The sequence below is a fragment of the Magnolia sinica genome, chromosome 2 (genome assembly GCF_029962835.1).
Source record: "Magnolia sinica isolate HGM2019 chromosome 2, MsV1, whole genome shotgun sequence".
Taxonomy (NCBI): Eukaryota; Viridiplantae; Streptophyta; class Magnoliopsida; order Magnoliales; family Magnoliaceae; genus Magnolia; species Magnolia sinica.
In genome coordinates, this window is record NC_080574.1 from 15,307,866 (window position 1) to 15,335,417 (window position 27,552).

At 42.2% G+C, this 27,552-nt stretch overlaps 1 protein-coding gene across 1 annotated transcript; it reads right to left on the minus strand.

The window, feature by feature from the left end:
• Positions 1-1,402: 1,402 nt before the first annotated feature.
• LOC131236369 (ethylene-responsive transcription factor ERF109) lies at positions 1,403-2,308 on the minus strand. Its single transcript, XM_058233492.1, has one exon. The coding sequence runs from the start codon at positions 2,246-2,248 to the stop codon at positions 1,451-1,453; it is 798 nt and encodes a 265-aa protein (XP_058089475.1). The 5' UTR covers positions 2,249-2,308; the 3' UTR covers positions 1,403-1,450.
• Between the last annotated feature and the right edge of the window lie 25,244 nt (positions 2,309-27,552).

Genomic DNA, 27,552 nt, shown 5'->3' on the forward strand with positions numbered 1-27,552 from the left:
ACTTATTTCATGTAAGTTTCAATTTATAATTAATTATAAGTAACTTTTTTAAAGTAAATAATTACTTTAATTAAATGTTTTTACTTTTTCACTTTTTAAAAGTTGCTTAAGAAAGCCACGAGGAAGGATGAGAGAGAGATACGATAAGCAGATAGTATTTTATTTGTTATACATGCTTATTTCCTTAATAAGTAGAAACTAAAATAAGCTATATGTGAAATAAGTAATTTATCTTAAACAACTTACAATCCAAATGGGCCCTCAGTGACTGTGGTTTCTACAATTTAGCCTCTATAATTTGAATTAATATTAATGCCATCGCCATAAGCAGTCCGAGTGTCAAGTAAGAGTTGGTCTCAAGTCCAACTGGTTGGACCAAAAGCAATGGTATGCCCTGCAGATAACGCAGATTGATTTAAGCATGTATGATATCCAACTCATCCAATAGGTAGGCCCAACCATTTGGATCATCAAGTACAAAATTCACCCTATATATCACCAGTAGGTGAACCACTATCTAGAAAAATAGCTAGCCGTTGATAAATAGGAAAATAAAAATTTGTAAATATTCATAAGAGGATGTAGCTGATTTTTGTAAAATATAACCCTAATGATGTGACCAACATATTGGACGGCTTATATTGTGCATGCGCTTTAGCGGATCTAAGTTATATTCTAGGTGGACTATGACATTCGGACCAACTAGATTGACTCGGTACCTTTCATCGAATAAATCCCTTTTAAGTTAAAGACAAGTGCACGTTTTCAACGCGGATTCCGCTGGTTGAAGTGATCCCTATTGTGACCGACCGTGAAAAGAAAGGGTGATCAGCTCGAGGGACCCACAGCACACGTGGCAAAAATCCTAGGACTTTAATAAATCGACGTGGCAACAAAATCTATTGTGCGCTATTTGACTTTACTCCAAGCTGATCCAAATGGAATTAGGGTTCATTTTAATCTGAAGGGCGTCTTTGGCCGGACCGATCGGATAGGATTAAAAGGGATGGAATGGTTTTCAAGGTAATGATGGTGCTGTCAGTGTTAGTCAGTGTTTGGGTTAGCTCATAGGATATGTAGTAAAGTGTTTGGACTGTCACAAATGAATAGGTTTGCGTCTCCATTGCTTCTCGTGGTGTGCCCCACTAACTATTTTATATCTGCCTCAAAATAGGTTTATAACTGAATGTAAGCCGATAAAAATAATGGAGTAGATATCTCATTGATATCCCGGTGGACCTAAATAGCAGTGTAAACTTACATTCCAAGAAAGGCAGAATCTAGGCAGTGTTTACGGGCGCGGTGGTTGAAATACATCAATACAAATACGGCCTAAAAAATGAATGAATTAGATAAAGAATATTTGACTGTAATTAAAATACATAGAGTACAATAGGAGAGAAATTCAATTAAAACAGAAATTCTCTCGTTTCGGTAGTTGGACGACAGGTTAATCGCCACCGTCCATCACTATCCAATTGTCAAACTCCTCCACTCCATGATTGTCCCAGAAATCATTCTCTTGTCGATTTTCAATCGAATGAGTCGGAATTGAAGGATTAGGATTAGAGCGTGGCTGCTGCTGCTGTTGCTGCTGCTGATTTTGCACTTGCTGGTTCTGAAGGCTGATGTGATCAGATCCTGGGTCTTCAGGAAAAGGGAAATTGAGTTTGGCGCGGGCTCCACGGAATTCGATCGCCGCCTTATCGTACGCCCGGGCGGCGTCCTCCGCCGTTTCGAATGTCCCCAGCCAGACTCTAGCCGCCTTCCTTGGGTCCCGAATCTCCGCCGCCCATTTACCCCACGGCCTCTGTCGCACTCCCCTGTATTTCTTCTTCATCCTTTTCTTCTTCTGCTCTACCACTACTGACGCTGACGCTGATGCTGCTCCTACTGCTGATTGGGGTGTGAAGAAATGGCAGCCCAAGCAACCCTCAATCTGGCAAGATTGGCAAGTGTCGATGCCGCCGCAGTCGAGTTCTATGCTGTTAGCAGGGGAAGACGTTTGGCCCGACTCCTGATTCTGGAGGAACTCCAATGCGTGAATGGAATCGGAATCAGTTCCGCTGCTGCCGAATAAGACGCGTTTGAGGGCGGATACAATGATTGATGTCTCCTGCTCGCGGTTCATGCCGGAGTGGAGGAGATTAATGGGGATCGTTGATTCCTCTGCTTCTTCTTCTCTTTTGGGTCTTTTGGTGGCCCTTTGCATTTGGGAAGTCTCTGCCATGACTTGCTTCCTGAACATTAGTTTTTGAGTTTCGAAGGGGATTTTGAGGGCGGATAAAAGATTTTGATTGTTGAAGATGATGGGCGCTCAAGCCTTTTATATGGTATTTTATTTGCAGGGTTTCTTATGTGGCATGCCAGCTGTGCAAACGGTTTATACACGGGAATTGAATCGGATTTTCAGCACGAGGACCTTGTGGTGACTGGGCTTCGGAACTTGAAAGGTGTGCTGACCTGGCATTTTCGGTTTTGTCTCTTTCGCTTTTGAGAATGATGTCACGTAAGGATGACATCGCTGGTGAGGTCTTGTACAAGCAAACGCGGTCCTTCGGACGGTAGTCAGAGCTTCTAGTTGAAGATTTTTTTATTTATTTTTAATGAAGGGGAAGTCATTTGATACTCTGATAGAATTTGAAGCTTGATACACAGCCACTGAGATAGTACACTTGAAATTATAAAAACTGAACTTGAACCGTCTAGATTGTGTAGCTCTAGTTTCAAAATCCTTACGTGTGAATCTTAGACACTAGTTTGTTGAAATAGGACCATCAGATATTTCAATTTTTAAACATCCAATGAATGTCCACAGATCTGCAGTTCAGATAACTAAACAATCATATATTTATGCTCATGATACATATAAATGAGGAAACATAATTGGATAGTTTAATTTGAATTAGTTGTATGCAGATTCTAAGCAATTTATAAGTGTCCGCGTATCATCCATCATACTCCCCAGAGTATCAAAGTTTTCGTCTTTTATTAGTAGGTTACAGCCGGCGGAGTGGATTAGGTGAGACCCCGGCCTCACCCAAGACAGTGCAGTCCTTACCGTGGGGCCCACCTTGATGTACTTAATTTATATCCATTCTGTCCATCCGTTTTTCAGACTGTTTTAGAGTATTATCCAAAAAAATATGAAGCAGATTCAATAATCAGGTGGACCCTACCATAGGAAACAGTGGCCGTTGAACACTTTACCATTAACAACTTCTTAGGGCGTGATTAATGTTTCCTTAGTTTTTATTTTCCATCTAATCTTTTGATAATGTCATATAAGCCTGGATGAATGGGAAAAAACAAATATCAGCTTTCTCCAAAACTATTTTGGCCATTAATTGTCAATCAACAATTTTTTGTATATTATTCTCAATTTGATAACTGGATCTGATTTTTTTTTTGGCATAATGATCTGAAATGATCTGAAAAAATGGATGGACGGCGTGGATAAATATTACGCACATCAATGTGGGTCCCACGGTAAGGGCCGCACAGTCTTTGGTTTGGTCGGCTCTCACCTAATCCGCTTCCTACAGAGGCGGTCTCTGGTTGAGTTTTGGTAAGTCCGCGCGCGTGGATTGCTACAAATTCACTCGGAAGTACACGTGACAATAAACGACACGTGTATGATATCCCAGCATTTCATCATCTGAGCACACTCCCTAATCTTATGGATTAAAATTTATCCCATTTTAGGCTTCAGGTAGGCTACACTGTACAAAATAAGCTGACGGTTAGAATAAATTTTTAGCTATCCATGGCCTATCTGAGGATCTAAAGATAATCGAGTTTGAGAAAAGGAAATAAACAGTTTTAAAAACATTACGGAAGGCTCTGATCTTGTGTGCGTGTGGTTCGTGGGAATTCGAGGTATCCACGCGCATGCTGGCGTAAAGAATCTAGTTTTCGCCTTTCGCGATTACGCGGTGACGTTCTAGAAGGGGAGCTTACTCGTTGCGCTAGGACCGTACACACGATGGGAGCGGATTAGGTGCGGGCCCGGCCTCACCCAACACGGTACGGCCCTCACCGTGGGGCCCACCTTGATGCATATATTGTATATCCGTGCCATCCATCCGTTTTGGAAGATCATTTTAGGCATGATTCCAAAACGAAACATATCCAAATATCAGGTGGACCACACCACATGAAAAGGTGGTGATTAGCCATTAAAAACTTCTTGTGGGCCAAAAAAGTGTTAGATCAAGCTGATATTTGTTTTTTTTTTTTTTTTTAACCTTCATCTAGGTTTGATAGAAAATAAAAATCATGGTGGGCCTTAAGGTGGGCCTTAGAAAGTTTAATGGTGAGCAATGAATCCCCACTGTTTTGTATATTGTGGGATTTAGATCTCCTTCATCATTTTTCGTCTCATGCCCTAAAATGAGCTCGCACAACGGATGGACAGCATGGATTTACAATACAGACATCAAGGTGGGCCTCATGATCAGGGCCACGCCTAACCGCTCCCACATGATGTGTGGTAATTCAGTGCAGATCGTCCCACTGGTGGGCTTTTCGGTGGCCCATAGAACAGAATCCTTCATAAGGAATGATACTGGCTACTTATTAATTGAATTCTCCTTCTGTCACGAAGGTTAATTGTGGAAATTTTCACCATCAAGGCCACAAGTGTACGGATAAGATGACCTTTCAGGTGTGTTTTGACTAGGGAGTCCCACTACATGAACGGTCAAAATCAATGTGTGGACAACCGAATGCAACTTGGAGCCGCAACGAAAAATGAGGATCGCAGGAAGAGTCAGTGATGGTCTGGTTCTAGAAGTACCCAGCCCCTGCAAGCAGCTGGAAAGTCAGCGAAGGAGACAGTCTGCCGGTTTCAAGACAAGCACAGAGGCCGTCTACGCGGTAGACAAGCACAAGATTCCGAGGTTTCTTCGGATGACTGCTCAAGATTCGGAAGTTTCTTCGGATGAGTACGACCGTGGAGGTTTCTTAACTTGGAAGTTGACACTTTTACGGGGACGCGGATTTCTTGCCAAAGCCTTACGCAAGTATTCTGGGTGGGGCTCACTGTGACGTTTGTGAGAAATCTAATCCGTCCATCCGTTTTTTGATATCATTTTATGGTATGCGACCAAAAATAAGGTGGATCTAAGACTCAGATTGGCCACACAAGAGGAAACAGTGGGGATTTGGTGAGAACCATTGAAATATTTGTATAGCCATAAAAGTTCCGTATAGGTCTAAGTTTTTGGCTTTTTCACTTCATCCCACTGAAAATGACCTTATAAACGGTTTGGATGGCATATAAACATTAAGGTGGAGCCTAGGAAGGTTTCAACGGTAGAAATTCCTTTCCCCACTGTTTCATCTTGTATGGCCCAATTGAGTTTTGGATACTTCTCATTTTGAATATAATGTCCTAAAATGAGCTCTAAAAATAGATGTACAGGTTGGATTTCTCATCAACGTCACGGTGGACCCCACCTTGCATCCCATAGCAGGAACATCCTGCTAAAGCCGGGTCCCTTATATGGTACTTAAAAAAATTCTGATACGGCGGTGGTCCACTTGATATTTAGTTCTGCTTTTCTTTTCTTTTTTAACATGAGAATGAAAAACATGTGGACAATGTGAATATACAGTACATACATTAAGGCGGGCCCCACCAACAGGGAAATAATCACTGCGTTACTGCCACGGTAACACCTGATCCTTCGTGGGCTTACCATTGATGTATGTGTTTCATTAAGCCGTCCCTCCTTCGGATTCTCTACTCATGCCTCAGTGATAGACTCACAATAATTTTAAACTGAGGTCATGGGATGGAGTACTCACTGCGGTGAAAAAGTGGGCCACATCATAGGGAGAGGCTAGATGTAAATCTTATCTATGATGTGGCCCACTAAAGATTTACATCTGCCTCTCCCTCTCTTTTCTCATACCCTAAACTAAGCTGATAAAATAGATGGAAAGCACAGATAAAACACATAAATCATGGTGGGTCTATAATATTTTCAAGCACTGTGTTGGTAGCGAATGAGGCGCTTCTGAATCCAAGTCTGCTTATTGGAAAAGAGCAGTAGGGCCCACGCAGTTGGATGGTGAATACCCTACAACCCCTGTAACCGAAAGCTCTATAGTGCCCACCTTGCCATCAGTTGATATCAACTCTGTTCATCATCAGTTTGGTCAACTTGTATTAGAACATCTGCCTAACAATGAGACAGAGCTAAAACTCAAGTGAGCCACGACGAAATAAACATGAGATGGAACTCCCCACCATTGAAACCTTCTCACTGACACCCACTACGGCCATGGGAAAACACAAATATCAAACTAATCCAAAACTTCAGAGGCCCTTAGAAGGTTTCAATGGTGTGCCCTTAATCCCTGCTTCTTACGGTGTGACCCACTTGAAATTTGAATCTAGCGTGGTGTGAACTCATTTCCTAAAATGAGCCGTCCAAATGGATGGAAGCAGTGAGTATAACACAGACACCTCGGTTGGCCAGACAGATCATTTGATCACAAAGGCTCCCAATAACACGGATACGTGGATCGGATACTACCCCTGTCCCGAGCTCATAACAAGCTGTTGTATTTTATTTCAAAATTTATATAAAATTGAATTTTAAAATTTTCGATTTCCCTCCACATTTGAAATTTTTGTGCTTTTGGGTTGTGGGTTTTGTTCCACATCGATTTTCCAAAGAAAATATTCTTGTATATAAGATAGGCTTTTTGCCTTGGGGCTTGAGCCCCATTCAGAAAGCATGTGAATTTGATCCTGTGAGGGGACTATGTCAATAGCTCTAATTTATGACATTGACCACACACTCGCGCGTGTGTGTCGAGCTGAATCCACGTGCGCGATGCGACGGGCTGGGATGGGTGCGGGTGCGGGTGCGGATGCGGGTGCGATGCGAGTGTACACGCGTGGGGGTGTATCTGTATGGGTACTCGCGGGATTTTATTTGCGAAAGTGTAAAATCATTTCTTCTCTTATAAAACTCTCTCTATTCGATATGAACAAAAACTGATGTTCACACCGACTACCCTTAAAGTTTCATACATTCTGTCTGAATCATTTACTATAGATCTAGCAAATCAAATCGAAGTAGCAGATAAAAATAATTATATAAATTATATTTTAAACTCTTTGTCCAACGAACTTTATGACATGTATGCTTCTTACAAATCTACTAAAGACACATAAACTGCTTTGAAAAAGAAGTATATATTAAAAAATGCAGGAGCTAAGAAACATGCAATCACTAATTTCCTTCATTATGAAATGACAGATGATAAACCTGTCACTAATCATATACATAATTTTTAAAATCTATTTCATGAACTGTCGACTGAAGGAATTAAGTTGGATGAAGCGTTTCTGTTAGGAGTAGTGATAGAAAAGCTATTGCCCTCCTGGAAAGAATATAAGAATAGAATGAAACATAAATAGAACGGTGTTTCTTTGGAAACTACTATCGTACACATACGAATAGAAGATGCCAATAGAATCATGGACTAAAAAAGAAAATGAAAATGAGATAGATTCAAAGGCGAATATTATGGAATCAAGTTGGAAAAACAATAAGAAAAATGAAAAATGTAATAACTGTGGCAAACCTATACATTATGTAAATAAATGCAAGCTTAAAAAGAAGAATGCAAATAATCAATTCAAGAAAAATGAAAATTACTATAACTGTGGAAAGTCTGGGCATCACATTAAAACCTGCATGCTTAAGAAAAATAAAGATAAACCGTAGGCTAATCTCACAGAAACAGATAATGAGTCTGACATAGTAGTAGCTGTGATGTCAAAAGTCTTACTTATATACAACTTAGAGTGGGTACTATACACTAGTGCAACTAGGCACGTGTGCAAGAATCGTAGCATGTTTACCTCCTACCAAGTATCAGGAAATGATAAACATGTGTTTATGGGCAATGTTAGAACATCTTCAGTTATATGAAAAGGAAAAGTACTTCTAAAACTCACTTCTGAAAAGACTTTAATGTTGAATGATGTTCTATATGTGCATGACATTAGAAGAAACTTGATTTCTAGTTCGTTCCTCAATAAGGTTGGTATCAAGTTAGTATTTGATTCAGATAAGCTTGTAATGACTAAGAATGAAACTTTTATTGGTAAGGAATACTGTAGTGATAATTTACTCATTGTAAATGTATCTAATGATAATAATAAGAAGACATCCAGTTCTGTTTATATCATTGAACCTTTTTATCTATGACATAATAGACTAGGTCATGTGAATGTAGTATCTTTGAAGAAAATGAAAAGATTAAGTTTATTCCCTAATATATCTAATGAAGAATTCGAAAAATGTGAAACATGTATAAAATCAAAATTCATTAGAAAACTTTTTAAACAATAAAATAATCCTCTGTTCTATTAGAATTGATACATAATGACTTACGTGATTTTAGAAATCACATGTCTAGGGGTGAAAAAAGATATTACATAACTTTTGTAAATGACTATATATTATTGGTTCACTATAGTCTATTTATTAAGAAATAAAGACGAAACTTTAGATACTTTTTCTAAATATAAAATTGATGTTGAAAATCAGTTAAATATAAAAATTAAAAGACTTATAACGGATAAAGGATGTGAGTATGAATCTTCTTAATTTAGAGAATTATATAAATAAAGTGGAGTAGTTCACGAAACTATAGCTCCTTATACACCAGAACAGAATAAAATAGATGAACATATGAATATAACTTTTAAGGAAATGATGAATGTTATGTTAAATAGTTCAGGTTTACCCTCAAATATGTGAGAAAAAATAATTATATCTGCTTGTTATATCCTAAATATGATTCCTTTTAAATCTTCTAAACAAACCCCTTATGAACTTTGGAAGAACCATGTTCCTAGTTATAAATATATTAAAGTGTGGGGGTATCTTACTAAAGTAGGATTACCAGAAACTAAGAAAAGAAAGTTAAGCCCTAAAACAACCGATTATGTATTTATAAGGTACGCACAAAATAGTGCAGTGTACTAGTTTTAAAAACTAAGGATAGTATTATAAATCCTAATACTAAATTTTTTTTGAAAACGTATTCCCTATAAAATTTAAATATATAAGAATAAAGTAAGTTAATGAATCAGATATCGCGACTACTAGTAAAAGTGTTTGCGAGCAGGTAGTAGAAGAGATACAACCAAGAAAAAGTACTATAGTTAGAAAATAAACTAACCTAAGAGATGGTTTTTTTCACCGTCTTAGTAGAAGATGATCCTATAACTTATACAGAAATAATTAACTCTCTAGATGTAACCTTTTAAAAAGAAGCAATAAATGATGAGTTGGAATTTATTATATCTAATAACACTTGGGAACTTGTATACCTATCACATGAAAACAAACTAATAGGTTGTAAATAGGTGTTTAGAAAGAAATTAAAACCAGATGTAACTATTGATAAGTTTAAAGCTAAGCTAATAGCAAAAGACTATAAACAAAAAGAAAGAATAGAATATTTTGATACATATTTTCCTATAATTAGGATTACAACTATCAGGGTCTTAATAGTGATAGCTTCCATATATAAACTGGTGGTACACTAAATGGACGTTAAAACGATTTTCATAAATGGAGATTTAGAAGAAGAAATATATATGGAGCAACCTGAGGGTTATAAGATATCAGGTAAAGAAAAAAAAGTATGTAAACTAAGTAAATCACTATATGGTCTAAAACAGGCTCCTAAACAATGGCATGAAAAATTTGATGATGTTTTAAAATCAAATAGTTATCATATAAATGATGTAAATAGATGTGTATATAGTAAAATTTCTGAAAATTATTATGTTATTATATACCTTTATGTTGATGATATGCTTATTTTTGGAACTAATATTAAATTAATTATTGAGACTAAGAAATTCTTGTCATCTAAATTTGACATGAAAGACTTATGCGAGACTAGTGTAATCTTGGGTATTGAAGTAACCAAGAAAGATAGTGTTATTATATTATCACAATCTCATTACGCTAAGAAGTTACTGAAAATGTTTAACCATTTTGACTGTTTACCTGTCAGTACACCTTATAATTACAGTGTGACTCTTATAAACAATATATGTAGTAGTATGTCTCAATTGGAGTATTCCAGAATAATTAGTTACTTTATGTATTTAACAAACTGCACTATACCAGACATAGCTTTTGCAGTAGAAATGCTAAGTAGATATACACATAATCCTAGAAAAGAACATTGGAATACCTTGTTTAGGATTTTGAAATACTTAAAAGGTAGTATGACCTATGGTTTAGATTATAATAGTTATCTTGCTGTATTAGAAGGATACAGTGATATTAACTAGATCAGTGATTCAGATAAGACACAAATCCACTAGTGGATATGTTTTCACTTTAGGTGGAAGAGCAGTCTCTTGAAAGTCTACCAAGTAGACATATATCGCTCGGTCAACTATGGAATCCGAGTTTATTACATTAGAAAATGTTGGATCAGAAGCCGAGTAGCTTAAAAATCTTTTAGTTGATATACAATTGTGGCGAAAGCCTGTATCGGCAGTATCTATTCATTGTAATTGTCAAGCAGTTATAGTAAAAGCAAAAAGTTAAATAATATAATAGGAAGAGCAGGTATATTAGACTCAGATACAACATAGTGAAACACATGTTGCGTGATGGAATTATATCTATTGATTTTGTGAGGTTAGAAAAGAATTTGGCAGATCCTCTAATCAAAGGACTATCTAAAAAATTAGTCAATGATACATCAAAAGGAATGGGGCTAAGCCTGATATATAAGCTGCTAGTATCGACAACCCAACCTATACAAGTGGAGATCCCATGAGATAGGTTTAATGGGTAAATAATAAGACACGAGGTAGACGATTGTACTGAGTTATATGAGTCCCTTTTATGGTGTATTGTACAAGCAACAACGCAGAAGAATGAGTTTTTTAGAACTTCTAATGAATTTATAACCATATATCTGGTAGTGTATACAATTACTACATACACTTGATATAATTCACCTATATGCGTGTGGAGGTGGAGGCCGCTTCCTATGAGAATAAGGGTGAATTCTCTCGAACACTTATGAAATCTAGTAATGGTGTATGACCGAAACGCACTGAACCGCACAATCACTTGTAGAAGAAGAGTTGTGTGAGTAGCATGTACTTACGATTTACATTAAAATGATTCAGGTTCAAGACTATGGTACCTGATTCCTATAGACTTGTCTTTCTTACTCTAATGTTGGTTCAAGTCTATGGTGACACTTGCACCATTGCACAACTATTATGTTTTAACCCGAAAGAGTTTTTATTTTGAAACATGTGGAGGATTGTCGTATTTTATTTCAAAATTAATATTAAATTGAATTTCAAATTTTTCGATTTTCCTCTACATTTAAAATTTTGATACTTTTGAGTTGTGTGTTTTGTCTCACATCGGATTTCCCAAAGAAAATCTTATTATATATAAGATAAGCTTTTTGCTTTGGTGCTTGAGCACCATTCATGGGGCATGTGAATTTGGCCATGGGAGAGCAATAGTTCTAATCTATGCCATTAACCGCACGTGCACGCGCGCCGACCTGAGCCGAGTCCGAGTTCATGTCCGTGTGCGCGTGTGTGTGCGCGACGTAATGCGGCGGGATGGGCTGGGCTTGGTGTGGGTGCGGTACGAGTGTGAGTGTACTCGCGTGGGGGTGTGTGTGTGTGTATATATGGGTACTCGCAGGACTTTATTTGCGATAATGTACTTGCACTTGCACCTTTTCGTTTTAAACCAGAGAAATGTATTCGTTCCGGTTGGTTGCATCTGTTGGATTTAAATCCAACAAACCTAACCCTTTCTAAAGGGTGCTTAATGCACCACTTCGGAGTTTATATAAAGACTTTCGATTCATATTTGAAAATATGAAAAATTATTTCTCCTCTTATAAAACTCTCATTGTTCTGGTTTACTGGTTTATAAGTTTTTGTTGTTACTGAGTCAACTCAGCACTTTCGGGTTAAACTGCAAGCGGTTCAAACCTGCGAACAGAGAGCGCACCGCTAGGACCGGGTCATAGTCGTTGTATCTTGGAGGTCAATTGCTCTAGAAACCTGTTGCACTTGGGACGCTATCCGAAGGGAGCAAATTCGATTTCAAGCCAAGTGACTCACGTCACGCCTTGACTCAGTTCAATAAGTCTTCTTTCTCAGATTTTATTTTCTTTTTTGGTTCTTGATTTTTTATATAGTGTATTTAACTCAACATATATTCCAACACGGGTTAGGGCTTTGAGGGCCCTACCATGATGTATGAGTTTATCCACGCCGTCCATTTATTTTATGTATCATTTTAGGTTATGAATCCAAAAACCAATTAAATCCAAGGCTCAAGTGGATCACACTATAGGAAGAAGCGGTGATAATGATGTCCACCATTGAAACCTTCCTAGGGCCCACTGTAATGTTTATTTGCCATCTAGCCTGTTCATAAGGTCACATTGACCCGGATGAATGCAAAACACAAATATCAGCTTGGTTCAAAACTTATTCAGCTCCCAATCAGTTTTTAATGGTCAGCATTTAATCCTCACAGTGTGGTCCACTTAAGCCTTGTACATGCCCCTTTTTTCAGTTTCTACCCTAAAATGATATGAAAAAAATGAATGGACAGCATGTATAAACCGAAACATCGCGGTGGGCTCCTCAGGGCGCGTCTTATTCCGATCCGGTGAGAGGAGGGTAGTACCTGATCCAAAATGGCACGACAATTATGTTAAAATGGCCATTACACCAGAATTTGAATCTATATCTTTTTTAGTACTTTAGGTACTATTTGATTTTTTTAATGATGAAAACGCCCTTTTTTAGCCATTTTCTAGTACAGCAGTAGCTTTTCGCAGAAGTCAAAAGAGCCTTTTGAGAATGGAATGTGAACCCACTAAATCAATAATTAGTTTCACCCCTTAAACGATCTAATCTGTTTACTTTAATAAGCCAGCTGTGAACCCATGGTAGGGTTATATATATATATATATATATATATATATATATATATATATATATATATATATATATATATAAATTTAGAGTTGTTTGTAGTCCACAACTGTATTAACATTGTGAGTTAATTGCAAACCGTTTCCTCCAGTGTGATCCATTCGTAATGAGTTTTGCCCTCAAATTTGGGCATATGACATAAAATTAAAACCATTTTCATGTGGACAGCTTAAATCTACTAGAAGATGATCTAATGGTCTTCACACAAGATGTGTGATGGGTTCAATAACTGGGTCCCTTGTGTAAGAAGGTCATATTTAGCATTTTTTTTTCTACACAGGAATGCCATTTAGGGTCAATTTGGCCAGCTCCATTAGGTGGGATTAAGGTGGATGGAATTGTAAAAGTTACAATCAATGCATATGTAAGATATTGTCTCTATATTGAGTTTATCTTATGTTTTCTAATACTATGTTTGGAATGTATGCATTAAAAAATAAATCCCGAGATTTACTTTCAAATTGCATTTGGATTGAACCTTGTATGAAGCAAAAATCCATCATCCGTGGGATTAGTAATGCCATCTCACACTTTCAAACACAAGGCTCATTTTCCAAAGCCTACAAAGTTAATTTTAATCTCATCTCATACTCCTTCCAAACATGTCATTCTGAATTTCAAAGTGGGATTAGTAATGCAATCTCATTTAATACAACTTAATACCACTGTCCAAACAGGCCCTTAACCTTTCCTTTTTATTTCTTCTTCGTTTTTTCTTCATGAAAGGAGACCATTTTGACTGTTAAGACCGTTGCCACCTCCGTGGTACCCACTCTAGTAAGCTTCTAAGTGTTTTTTTAAAAGATTTCAGACCACACTCTTCAATGTAAAAGTTATATATGACGGCCAAAGATACATTTAGATTAAGGTAATAGTGACTTTTTTTGTGTGTGTGTGTGTGTGTGTTTTTTTTTAAAAAAAAAATCGATGATGAGAGATTGTGAAAGTGCTGAGGGTGTAGTGGTTCCCTTTATAATTAATTTTTTTATGGGTATGAATGATGGGAGTTTGTGAAATGAATGACTTTTGTAATGGAAGAATGTTGTAATGGATGAATTTCGAAATGGAAGAATATTGAAATGGATGAACCGTCATAATTGTCATAATGAGGAAGTTATGACCACTTTCGAATCGACAATCCATAGTGCGTATTGACGATCCACTGTCTTTGATTAACTTTACGCCAACTTCAAGCAATCAAATAGTGTGTAAAAAGATGATTTAAAAGTCATTTGAAAGTTTATCAAATTATATTTCCAATGAGTACAAGTCGCCTAAATTGGACATGTAATAAGGGAATTATGACCGTTTTCATCGGATTGACGATCCGTTGTGCATATCAGCAATCCACAATGAGTATCGGTGATCCACAATTAATATCGGCGATCCTCACTGATCATCTGAAACACACGGAGTAGGGGGGCTTACTGTTGGGGACAAAAAATACAAGTCCGCAGACTCGGACTTAATGCCTCGGGTCACCAAAGGATGTGTCAAATCCGAGGCATGATTCGCTAAACCGAGACAAAGGTTGAGTCGGTTCGGACGACTCATCAGCATTCCGGGCATACGTCGGGCGGACCTCCTTACCAGATCGACCATCGCAAGATCAAGCCTCATCCCGGATATCTTGGGATAAGATCTCCGACCCCGAAGCTCACGGGATCGGATGAAGGCTCGAGATGGGCACGATCGTATCTTCGTGATACCAGGAGAAGATCCCGCGCGCAATATCAGGAAGAGAATCCTCGTGCGATTAAATGCCCCGGCAGCTATAAAAGAGGGACCCCGGTCACCTTGAGAGGTACGAAAAGAATTCTCTCTAAAAACTCCTCAATACACTTAGACCCAGAATCCAGGCCTGACTTTGGCATCGGAGGGTCCCCTGCTCAAGCCAGGGTCTCCTTTGTCCTCTCTCTGTGCAGGTATACGAAGGTCTAAGAGGACGAACCGGATATTTTCATCAACAGCTTGGCGCCGTCTGTGGGAACCGTACAAAAAAGCCATCTCATATCTCTATATTGATTTCAATGGTAATGACTAGAAGGACGGTCCCAGAGGAAGATTTGAATGAGATTGAAGGGCCGGTGGGTCCAGTCGCGCCCAGCCCCGAACCCACCTAACAACCGCCAACGAGGAGCGGCCGGACAAGCAACAATCGGCGGGATCGCGACGAGGGACGGTTGGATAAGGAGGTTCAAGAAATCGATGCGATATGAATATGATGAAGCGAGATCTTTGGAGCGAATGTATCAACAACAAATGCGGCCGCTCCGCATCCTCAAGGGGAGCAGCGCATGTACCAACCTACGGTTGATCCTCAAACTTCGCGCCGCGATCTTCCGGCCGAGCCAACCCCAAGGCGGATCAGAACCATCTCCAGTGCAGTCAGCCAACGCTCCTTACCCCCGACTGATCTTCGGCACGAGATAGAGCGAAGAAGGCGCAATCGCCCATCCATGGAAGGCACGGCAGAAAGCAGTAAACCTTGGAAAGCCGATATCCAAAATTTTAAAAGAGAAGTGCGGGAAGAGATGGCGAAAGAGATGGCGGACATGAAGCACGGCCGGAATGTATATTCAACCGGGTCTGAAGCGAAGGCGTCCCCCTTTGTGGACTCGGTACTGAAGGCCCGGCTGCCCGAGAGGTTTCGATTACCTCAAATCACTCCTTTCACCGGCAAGACCGACCCGACCGAGCATATTGAATGCTTCAGAACCTATATGGAGCTCCACGATGCCTCGGATGCAGTAATGTGTCGAGCCTTTTCTCTTACATTGACCGATGTAGCTCGACTGTGGTTCAAACAGTTGAAACCAAAGTCCATCAGTTCATTCGCTGAGCTGAGCGACGCCTTCCTCACCAACTTCATCGGCGGAAAGAATAAATTGAAGCCCCCTGCACATCTGAACAACGTAGTTCAAAAGCACGGAGAGCTACTGAAAGATTATATCAAGCGTTTTAATTTCGAATCCCTTCAGGTTCGAAAACATTCAGAAGAAACGGCTCTCAATGCGCTCATGCAAGGAGTTAGAGATAAGCCATTCCTAGCATCTCTAGATAAAACTCCGCCCGATACTCTGGCAGAATTTATGGCACGGTCGGATAAGTATGCGAATGCCGAGGAAGCGCGAATCCTGCGTGAAACTAAAACTTTGGCCAAAGAGTCGGCCAAAAAGGAAGCCGACTCGGCCGGAGGAAGGAAACGCAAGGATGATCAAGCGCGTGATGAGCGAAGGTCAGGCAAACGGCCGGATCGAAGATTTTCCACATATACTCCCCTGAACAAGACTCGGGAAGAGGTATTGATGGAAATAAAAAACGAAGGCTTTGTTAACTGGCCGAGAAGCTCAGGAGTAATCCTAATCGGCGGAACAAGGATAAATACTGCCATTATCACCGTGATCACGGGCATAACACAAGTGATTGCCGTCACTTAAAGGAAGAGATCGAACGACTCATAAAGGACGGCCGACTCAAAGAATAAAGCTGGGGCAGCTGAGGCACGCCCGACCGAGAGTCAGCCTATGGAAGAAATCCGGACGATTATCGGCGGTCCACAAGGTGGGGGCGACTCAAACAATGCACGAAGGAATCATGCAAGAAAACTTAGTCAGCCTCAGTCCGAGCTCATGATTATAGATCGGCCACCAAAGGAGAAAAAAAGGAAAAGATATTGCATATCGTTCACTGAGGAAGACGCCCGAGGTATCCATCACCCCCACGATGATGCGTTGATCGTCACCCTGGCGATCGCTAACCGAAAAGTGTTCTGAATACTCGTCGATACGGGATCATCTGCGGACGTGTTGTTTACTCGGGCGTTCGACAAAATGGGGATCGAACGATCCATGTTACGCCCAGTTCGGACCCCGTTGATCGGTTTTTCCGGAGGACAAGTACTGCCCGAAGGGACTGTCTCATTACCACTCACTGCTGGTAGTGCCCCACATCAGACGACGATGATGGTTGACTTCCTGGTCGTCGATCAACCCTCAGTATACAACGCAATACTCGGCCGACCTTCATTGAGTCTCCTCCAGGCCGTGGTATCCACATACCATCTTTCAATGAAATTCCAAGTCGGGAGTGAATTGTCAAAGGAGACCGAAGATGCGGGCGATGTTACTGTTACGCGACAGCCATAAAAGCTCCACCCGAGGTATTAGTGATCGAGTCACTGGACCCTCGGGTCGAAACTCACAAACGAGGACAACCGGTGGAAGACCTTATCTCGGTACCTTTGGCTGAGACAGATGAATCCAAAATGGTACAAATTGGCTCGTCTCAGTAGTCACCCCTGAAAGACAATCTAATAGCTTGCTCCGATGATACGCTAACGTATTTGCACGGAGTCATGAGGACATGCCTGGGATCGATCCCTCAATAATGACTCACCGACTCAACATCGATCCGGTATCGACCGATCCGACAGAAGCGACGACCGCTCGCCCTGAACGATACGCCATCATTGTAAAAGATGTCAACATACTCCTCCAGGCTAATTTCATTGAAGTAATACACTATCCGAGTGGGTCGCGAATGTCGTGCTTGTAAAGAAATCCAACGGGAAGTGGCGAGTCGTATTGACTATACCGACTTAAATAAAGCCTGAAGGATAGCTTTCCGCTTCAGAGGATAGACCAGTTAGTAGATACATCCGGACATGAGCTCCTTAGCTTCATGGATGCATATTCGGTATAATCAAATTGTAATGCATTAAAGATAAATCAAAAACTACCTTTGTCACCGACAAAGGCCTTTATTGTTACCGAGTGATGCCATTTGGTTTGAAGAATGCCGGCGCAACTTATCAAAGGTTAGTTAATAAAATCTTTGCCTGGCTTATAGGCCAAACCATGGAGCTTTATTTAAGTCGGTATAGTCAATACAGACTCGCCACTTCCCGTTGGATTTCTTTACAAGCACGACATTCGCGACCCATTCTGGATAATGTATTTCTTCTATGAAATTAGCCTGGAGGAGTTTGTTGACTTCTTTTTCAATGATGGCGTATCGTTCAGGGCCGAGCGGTCGTCGCTTCTGTCGGCTCGGTCGATCGACGTTGAGTCGGTGAGTCACCACAGAGGGGTCGATCCCGGCATATCTTCATGACTCGGCAAATACGCTCGACCACGAGCGGCTATCTTTCTTTCAAAGGGGACTGCAGAGACGAGTCAATTCGTACCTTGGATCCATCCGTCTCGACCAAGGGGACCGAGACAAGATCTTCGACCGCCGTCCTCGCTCATAATTCTCGCCCGAGGGTCCAATGATTCGATCGTTAATATGCTGGTCGGACTTAGCGATCGCCAGGGTGACGATCAACGCATCATCGTGAGGGTGATGGATACCTCGGGCGTCTTCCTCAGTGAACGATATGCAATATCTTTCCTTTTTTTTTCCTTTGGTGGCCGATCTATAATCATGAGCTCGGACTGAGGCTGACTAAGTTTTCTTGCATGATTCCTTCGTGCATTGTTTGAGTCGCCCCCACCTTGTGTACCGCCGATAATCGTCCGGATTTCTTCTATAGGCTGACTCTCGGTCGGGCGTGCCTCAGCTACCCCAGCTTCAACCATATGTTCTCTGAGTTGGCCGTCTTTTATGAGTCGTTCGACTTTGTCACTGACCAAGGCCTTTATTGTTACCGAGTGATGCCATTTGGTTTGAAGAATGCCGGCGCAACTTATCAAAGGTTAGTTAACAAAATCTTTGCTCGGCTTATAGGCCAAACCATGGAAGTATACATTGACGACATGCTCGTCAAGCATACACACGGCGGATCATGTGAATGATTTGGAAGAAATGTTTCTAATCCTACGGAAGTTCCTGATGAAGCTGAATCCAAGTAAATGTGCTTTTGGAGTAGGCTCCGGAAGTTTCTTGGTTAGTCAGCGAGGAATAGAAGCAAACCCTGAGAAGATAAAGGCTTTGATTGATATGGAATCCCCCAAAACCATTAAGGACATCCAAAGGTTGACCGGACGAGTCGCAGCACTTAATCGGTTCCTGTCCCGAGCCACGGATAAATGTCTCCCTTTCTTCAAACAATTGAAAGGAAGGCAAACGATGAGTTGGACGGAAGAATGTGAAGCGGCGTTCCAACAGTTAAAATCATATCTCGGTTCTCCACCTCTCTTAACAAAACCCGAGTCAGGGGAGTCCCTACTCCTTTAACTAGCAGTATCCGAGGCAGCGGTCAGCTCGGCTTTGATACAAGAATTCGGAGGAAAGCAACTGCCGGTGTATTACGTCAGCAAAGCGTTACTGCCGGCAGAAACGAGATACCCAAGCTTGGAAAAAGTCGCCTTGGCTTTAGTAACTTCCTCTCGCCGACTCAGGCCGTATTTCCATGCCCATACCATCATCGTGATGACCGATCTTCCGCTTCGCCAGGTATTGCAGAAACCAGAGGCTTCCGGCCGACTCACTAAATGGGCTATCGAGCTGAGTGAGTTTAATATTCAATACGGACCAAAGGCAGCAATCAAAGGGCAAGCCGTAGCTGATTTTATCGCCGAGGGGACGCCTCCGACCGACCTCTCAATAAACGATACGCCGAAGGACGGTGCAGTTCCGACATCAACCGCTCCCCCTTGCCCTATTCCATGGAAACTGTATGTCGACGGTTCTTCCAACTCGAAGGCCAGTGGGGCTGGGGTTGTGCTGATCATACCTATATACAGTATGCCTTACGACTTGGATTCCAAGCGTCGAACAATACGGCGGAATACGAAGCATTGTTACTCGGCCTCCGACTCGCCGCTAGTATGGGAGTTACGCACCTAAGCGTTTTCAGCGACTCTCAGTTGGTTGTTAATCAAGTTACCGGTGTATACCAAACACGGAAAGACCAATTGAGAGCATACATGGAGAAAGTGAAAGAACTTGTCAATGGATTTCCTTTCCGTGTCACTGGATCCTCGTAAAAAAAAAAGCCGATTTATTAGAAAGCTCGCCTCGAGATGAAGATGATATACCCGGTCCTTCCCTATCGAATACGCGACAAGCCGAGTGTAAATGAACCAATTGGCGAGGCCGTCAACACACTCGAGACCATCCTGGATCGATCCAATCCGCCACTACCTTGACAAGGGAGAGCTACGTGCCGAGGCTCGACGAGTTAAGATCCGAGCTCTCGTTACACCATACTCAAGGAACCCTTTATAAGAAAGGCTACTACGCTCCGTTGCTGCGGTCCTCAAACCCCGTGAGGCGAACTATGTATTACGTGAAATCCATGAAGGAATCTGGGGAAACCACTCTGCGATCTCTCCCCTACAAGGTCCTACGACAGGGATACTACTGGCCCACTATCCAACATGACGCTCGCAAGCTCGTTCAAAAATGCGACAAATGTCAACGGTTCGCGGCAATTCCGAGGCAAGCACCCGAGGCACTGACACCGATGACTGGTCCTTGGCCTTTCGCACAGTGGGGCGTCGACATCATAGGACCGCTCCCTATGGGAAAAGGTCAGACCAAGTTTGCTGTGGTAGCAGTGGACTATTTCACGAAGTGGGTCGAGGCAGAACTATTAGCTAAAATAACCGAGCAGAAGATCACCGAGTTTGTATGGAAAAACATTATCTGCCGATTCGGAGTACCCCGTACCATTATTACAGACAATGGAAGGCAATTTGATAATAGGAGTTTTCGCGAGATGTGCGACAACCTCGGAATCAGAAACGTTTATTCTTCACCTCATCATCCTCAAACCAACGGACAAGTTGAGGCGGTTAACAAGATTATCAAGCAACATCTTCGGACCAAGCTTGACCGGGCCAAAGGAGCATGGGCCGAAGAGCTCCCGAAAATTCTTTGGGCTTATCGAACTACAGCTCGAACCGCCACAGGAGAAACCCCCGTGTCACTCGCGTATGGCTCGGAAGCCGTCACTCCCGTTGAAATCGGATTACCTTCGGCTCGAATCACCTCATTCAATGCAGAAGAGAATGAAGAACTCCTTGCACTCGGACTCGACCTTCTGGACGAACAAAGGGAAGTGGCGCGGCTGCGCACGGAGGCGCGGCAACGACAAGTGGCTCGGTTCTACAATACCCGAGTTAAGATTAGAAGGTTTCGAATGGGAGATATGGTTCTCGGAAAGTATTTTCCAACACCAAGGAATTTGGGTCGTACGCCGGGACCCAATTGGGAAGGACCCTATATCGTCTCAGCCATCCGAGAACGTATCGGCTAGAAGACCTAAACGGACAACCATTGCCTCACCCTTGGAACGCTGAACACCTCAAGGTCTACTATCCTTAGCTCGGTACTCAATGTTTAAAGACTCTGAACTAAGAAAGATTAAAGCCAAGTCAAATGAATAAAGCTAAGCATTTTTCTTCCATTCATCAAAACACATGCAAATACAACGTGTGAATACATCAAAGCAAATAGAAAGAAAAAAATCGAAGGGCCCTGGTAACTGTCCTCATGCACCGGCCTCGTCCTCAGCAGCTCCACCCTCGATTTCTGAAAGGTCAAGGTCAGGAAAAGATTTCTTTATATCCTTGACGCATTCCAGATATCCGCTTTGGAACAAGCGGTCTCTCTCGTCCTCGAACTCCGCCGACTCAAGGAAAGCTTAGACGGCTTGGTCCCTAGCCTTCTCAGCCTCCCGAGTTTTCTCGTCGGCCTGCTGAATATGCTCCGCCGCCTCAAGCTTAGCCCGAGCTAAGTCATCTGCGCACGAAGCATGAACTGCGAGAACTCGCCGGTTCTCTTCTTCAGCTTCGGAGAGAAGAGCCAGTACCCGAGCAACCTCTGCTTTCGCTTCATCCAAGGCTCTTCTGGAGGAAGCCGCCTCTGCTCCCGCATCTTCGGCAGCCTTCATGGCAAGGGCCGCCTCGCCTGTCAGGACGCCGACCCGGATTTCGGCCTCCTCGTGTCGCCCTTCGGCTTCCGACAGAAGAGTCTGCAGCCGATGAGTCGAGGATAGCTTCTTGCTGGCCTTGATTAAGCCAGGAGCGAGTTCAAAAAGCACCCTTCCGCATGGCCGACGGTTTGCGATGACGGAGCTTGAAGCCTCACGAATCCCCGATACCACCTGCCGCAGAAGACGGCCCTTCCCGGTTAGTCTCCTCCCCTCGGAGGATGCGGTCCTCGCTCACCTTCCCCGGAAGACGCGGCCCGGTCTCTTCCTCGTCTCGAACATCCGCTCAACGTGTACCGAGCGGTGCCGCCCGAGGTTCCGAGGCTGCGCCGTCTCTTCCGCCCTTTCTTCCGGGTCGGGAATTACGACGACAGGAGGGGCAGAAGAACTCGCCGGCTCTTTCTCCTTCCGCACCACCCTTTGCCTCTTGGGGCCGAGGCTCCGGGAAAGAACGACCGCGAGGAGCCTTCAACTTCGTGGATCGCCTAAGGGGAGGCGAGCTCACCATTTCGAGGGAGCCTTCGTGAACAATCCCGAGATTGGGACGGGCTTGCATCTAAAAAAAACGAAGTAAGTCGGGGGAAATTAGTTTTCAAGATACATTTTCAATTACCCGTGACTTCCGAGTCTAGACCGGCAAGATGACTCCGGCTGTAAAAGCACCTTCCAAGACCTATCTGCCGGATCCAACGCCCTCAACTCTTTGATCCGAGCCGAGGCAATGTTGCCGAGCTTCGGCTTCTTCTTCGGAATAACCCTTCAGACTCAGAATATTACAAAAATGAAAAAGGGCGGAGAAAGAAGACCCAAGTCACCTGCGCTCTCTGGAATGTCCGAGGAACACGAGCCTCGCAAGACTCATCCATCTCCCAGCGACCACATGCCCAAAACCAACGCTCTCTCCAATGTTTGTTGGAAGTGGGAGGGTCAGTTATCAGGGAACCGCCTCCGCCTCGCCAAGCAGCGAAGACGTAGAAGCCATGGTAGTTCGGATTCACTCGCACTTGGTACAGGTGGAGAAATTCGGGTGGCTGTTCCATCTCGGGCCACAACACCGCACACCCGAATAAGTTCCTCCACCCATTCGGGACTATCTCGCCCCGGGCAATGAATGCGAGACAAAACTCCCGGACGATGGCCTGAAGGGGCCGACGCAAGCCGCATTGCATCGACACTTGGTAAATCGCGACCGCCCCCAGCAGGAGGGTGATCCGACAAGTCATTCGGACGGGGGATGACCGACTCGGGGATGTGATACCAGATTCGGATTCTGTCTAAGTCCGCCTCAGTTAAAACTGAGGGAACCGGACCGCTTAAATCTTCCCCCGATCCTTCTCCTTCTGACTCGGCGTGCGCCGATTCATCGACAGGAACTGGATCAGAGGTTCCCTCGGCAATCAACATTTCATCTTCTTCCTCCTCATCTTCCTCCATGCCCCTTGGAAAGTTAGGCCTTCCCGGGCGGGTTAATAAAGACGACCCACCACGAGAAGGAACAACGGAAGCAGGGCGCTCCGCCGGAGCTTCAGTGACTCTCTCAGATAGAAAAGCAGCGTTGGCATCCACTGCTATCTCCGTCAGTAAGGAAGGCGATTCCGCAACATTCCAAAAACGTTGCGCTTCGCCTTCGTCTCCGGAAGCTCCCCCCTGGGGACTTCGAGAACCCCTATCCGCCATTATTACCTAATAAAGAGGAAGGAGAAACTCACCGAAGGGAGAAAGGGAAACGGAAATGGCAGAAGGAAGCGCTGACGGTTAAGAGAGAGGAAAGGAAGAAGATGAAAGACTGAGAAGGCTCCAAAGGGAATGAAAAGTAGGAATGGCAATAGAAGTTCAAAATGCGGGACCCCCACCAATTTATAAGATTGCCATACGGCGGAAGTAATTAATGGGAAAATGATTCGACGCCTGCATCGATTCCCCCACTCGACACGTGGCGCTCGTCGACTGACGACAATAATGCCCTTGCTACGTGTCCAACCCTCATTGGCGGGATGAGCGATTTGACGGCTGACGGCGCATGCGATGTCAGGAACCGAACCGCCTCCCGTCAAAGGCGACACGGAACGCATTAAATGACTACCTACTGTCTCGGACTGGGTTGTGAACCGACTCAAAACTCGCTACTCCTAAGTGTCATATGAAACACACGGAGTAGGGGGGGCTTACTGTTGGGGACAAAAAATACAAGTCCGCAGACTCGGACTTAATGCCTCGGGTCACCAAAGGATGTGTCAAATCCGAGGCATGATTCGCTAAACCGAGACAAAGGTTGAGTCGGTTCGGACGACTCATCGATTCCGGGCATGCGTCGGGCAGACCTTACCAGATCGACCATCGCAAGATCAAGCCTCATCCGGATATCTTGAGATAAGATATCCCCCCGAAGCTCAAGGTACGCCAACTTCAAGCAATCAAATAGTGTGTAAAAAGATGATTTAAAAGTCATTTGAAAGTTTATCAAATTATATTTCCAATGAGTACAAGTCGCCTAAATTGGACATGTAATAAGGGAATTATGACCGTTTTCATCGGATTGACGATCCGTTGTGCATATCAGCAATCCACAATGAGTATCGGTGATCCACAATTAATATCGGCGATCCTCACTGATTATTGGCAATCCACAGTTAATATCGGCGATCTTCACTAAATATCAATGATTCACAGTGAATATCAACGATGCACAATTAATATTGACGATCCATAGTTAATATTGATGATCCACAATAATTATCAACGATCCATAATAAATATCATTGATCCACCAAACAACATTCATCTGTCACAACATTCTTTCATCTCAACATTTATTAATTACAACATTCATCCATTTCGACATTCATCACAATCATCATTACAACATTCTTCCATTTCAAAATTTATCTATTATAATATTCATTCATTATAAAGTTCATCCATTTCACAAACTCCCACCATTCATACAAAAACACCCAATTATAAAAGAAACCACCACACCATCCTCCCTTTCACAAACTTCCACAATTGATACCTATAAAACACACACACACACACACAAGCATACACAAAAGCGGCTATTATACTAAATTTTACCTTTGGCGATCATAGCTTGTATATCAAAGAGTGTGGACAGAAATCTTTAAAAAAAATATTCAGAAACTTGCCAGCATGAAGGAAATGACGTCGGAAGCTTGCCGAAGTAGGTGCCACGGAGGTAGTAATGGTTCTAACAGCCAAAATAGTCCCCTCCCGTGGAAAAAAAAAAACGAAGAAGAAAGAGATGTTAGTACATCGATTTGTCAATGACATGAGGGAGGGTGTCTCGAGTAAGTTGAGCCTCAAGAGGAAGACATTAAAGACCAATGACTCGAAGAATTGAAGCATCGAGGCTTGAAGACATAGGTAAACATGAGGTGTCTTGGTAAACCTAACCCTAAATCCCTTAAGTTCCAAAACAACCTACCTCTAGATGTTTCATTTTACAGGTAAACATTTGATTTATCTAACCCAAGCCTTATACCTTAAATGAACATGTTTAGTTAGACTTAAAAGAGGTGCAAGGTTGTTGTAAATCCAAATCCCAAAATAACTTGATTTTGACAACTGTCAATTGAATCGATGGTCCATCAATCGAACTCGGTCGATCGAAAGCTCATCGCTTGATGCGAGCAAATTGAAAAATTTTGGACTTTCTCGATTGAATCGAACATGTGCTCGATCAAATCGAAGGTATGTTTAATTGATCTTCAATCAATGGACTAGCTATTATAGATCCGTTGGAGCTTTTTCTCTATAAATCTAGTGATCAGATATTTCTGCAAATGATTGAATTTGGTATTTTAAAGACCCTGATGTATCACAAGTCTTCCTATACATCTTATGCTCTATCTTAAAGATATCCATGGCTTCTTTAATGTGATTAATCACTCTAATGAGCATTTCAAGTTTCATCAAATGAATAATATGATATCTTGCATTCTCTAGAGATTAGACACCACACCCATAGATAAATCCATTGTCTAAACACTCTCTAGAATATCAATCTAGGTGAATCCCCAATTTGTAAACAACTATCTATCAGTTGGAGGAGATTCAACCATCATATCTCATTACCTTAGCATCCTTACAAAGGTACATCGATTGCAAGGTGGCCGATTCTTGGAGCGAAAAAAGATCAACTTTAAATATTGTGGAGCAATTGAGAAGCCGATTCAAGATTGAGAATCCAATTCTTTGAATCTATAGAGTTTGCAACTCAAAATCGCATAGGTCCTTGTGTAAGATCACCTCTGATGGGAGTATACGTAGGTCCTTATGTACGACTAAATTCAATGGACACGTGTGTGTACGTGTTAGTCTCCGTGGGAGCCACCAGTGGGAGTGTACTGAGGTCCTTATATTAGGATCATATTAATTCTAGGTGCGCCAATAGAAAACCTAGTAAATCTCTCAGGAGCCATCGACATGGGTGGAAATGTGTTCCACCGACACGGGTGAGTACATGTAGGTTTTTGTGTAGAATCGTCACCAACATGGGTGTGTACGTGTAGGTTTTTGGTTGACTTGTAAAACCATTGTAAATGTTAGAGGTGAACCTACTGGAAACCTCTAAAATAGTGAAATCTGATATACTCAAGGAGAGTACGGCCACTAGTAGTGGAGTAGGTATTTAACCAAACCACTATACATCGTTGTGTTTGTTATTGCTTATGTGTATGCATTTCTATTTTGCTTTTGTTTGAATTGTTTATTATGAATGCATGAATAGATTGTATGCTAGGCACTTAATTTGTACCACATGCATAATTAATATTTTATCTCACCTCGTAGCTTAAGTGTTAATTGTTTTTAATTGGCACACATTTAACACCCCCCCCCCCCCCCCCTAGAGTATCCATGCAAATTCAAGAGAAAGAAAATTTTAAATGGCCCTCCTGCGCAAGGGCCCACCTATTGAACCAATCCCATATCTTATGTGTGGGTCCACTGGATCGCCTTGTATTAGATCCAAGCCGTCCATATGAAATGTGTTTCAATTTCATGTCATCTGCTTAAGTTTGGGGGAAAAACTTACCACGGATGGACCACACCGGATGAGATAGTTCGAAGTAACTTACAACGTTAATGCAATTATAGGCCACAAACATCTCCAATTTTTTAAAATGACCCTACAGTGGGTTGACAACTGTTTGATTAAAGTAAACGGATTAGATCGACCGAGGGATAATCCCAATCATTGATTTAGTGTGACCTACATTCTCATTCTCAAAAAGTCTTCTCAACTTGTACAAAAAGCTACTGTCATATAAGAAGATAGCTAGCAAAGGCTCATTTTCATTCGGAGAAAAAGAAAAAAAAAAAAAAAGAAAAGAGGCCAATGGACTAAAAGAAATATGACTTGAAATTTTGATGTCTTTGTACGGTAATTTAGAGCTATTTTAATTAATATCCCAATTGACGTGGTAAATAGTACGTGGCCATCGCTTACCAAGGTGCAATTTGCAGCTCATCCACTCAGAGTAAGGCATACATGCAAGCAAATCCAGGCTATCCAAATTGTTCTAGAAAGTCCCGGCCAGTGATAAGCCGAGGCCAATAGCAACAAGATTGGGTGAAAAATCAAGCTGGCAACGTGTATATT

What these genes read in the sequence shown, in the direction of transcription:
- LOC131236369 (XM_058233492.1), bottom strand. Translation starts at nt 2,248, where the DNA reads ATGTTCAGGAAGCAAGTCATGGCAGAGACTTCCCAAATGCAAAGGGCC.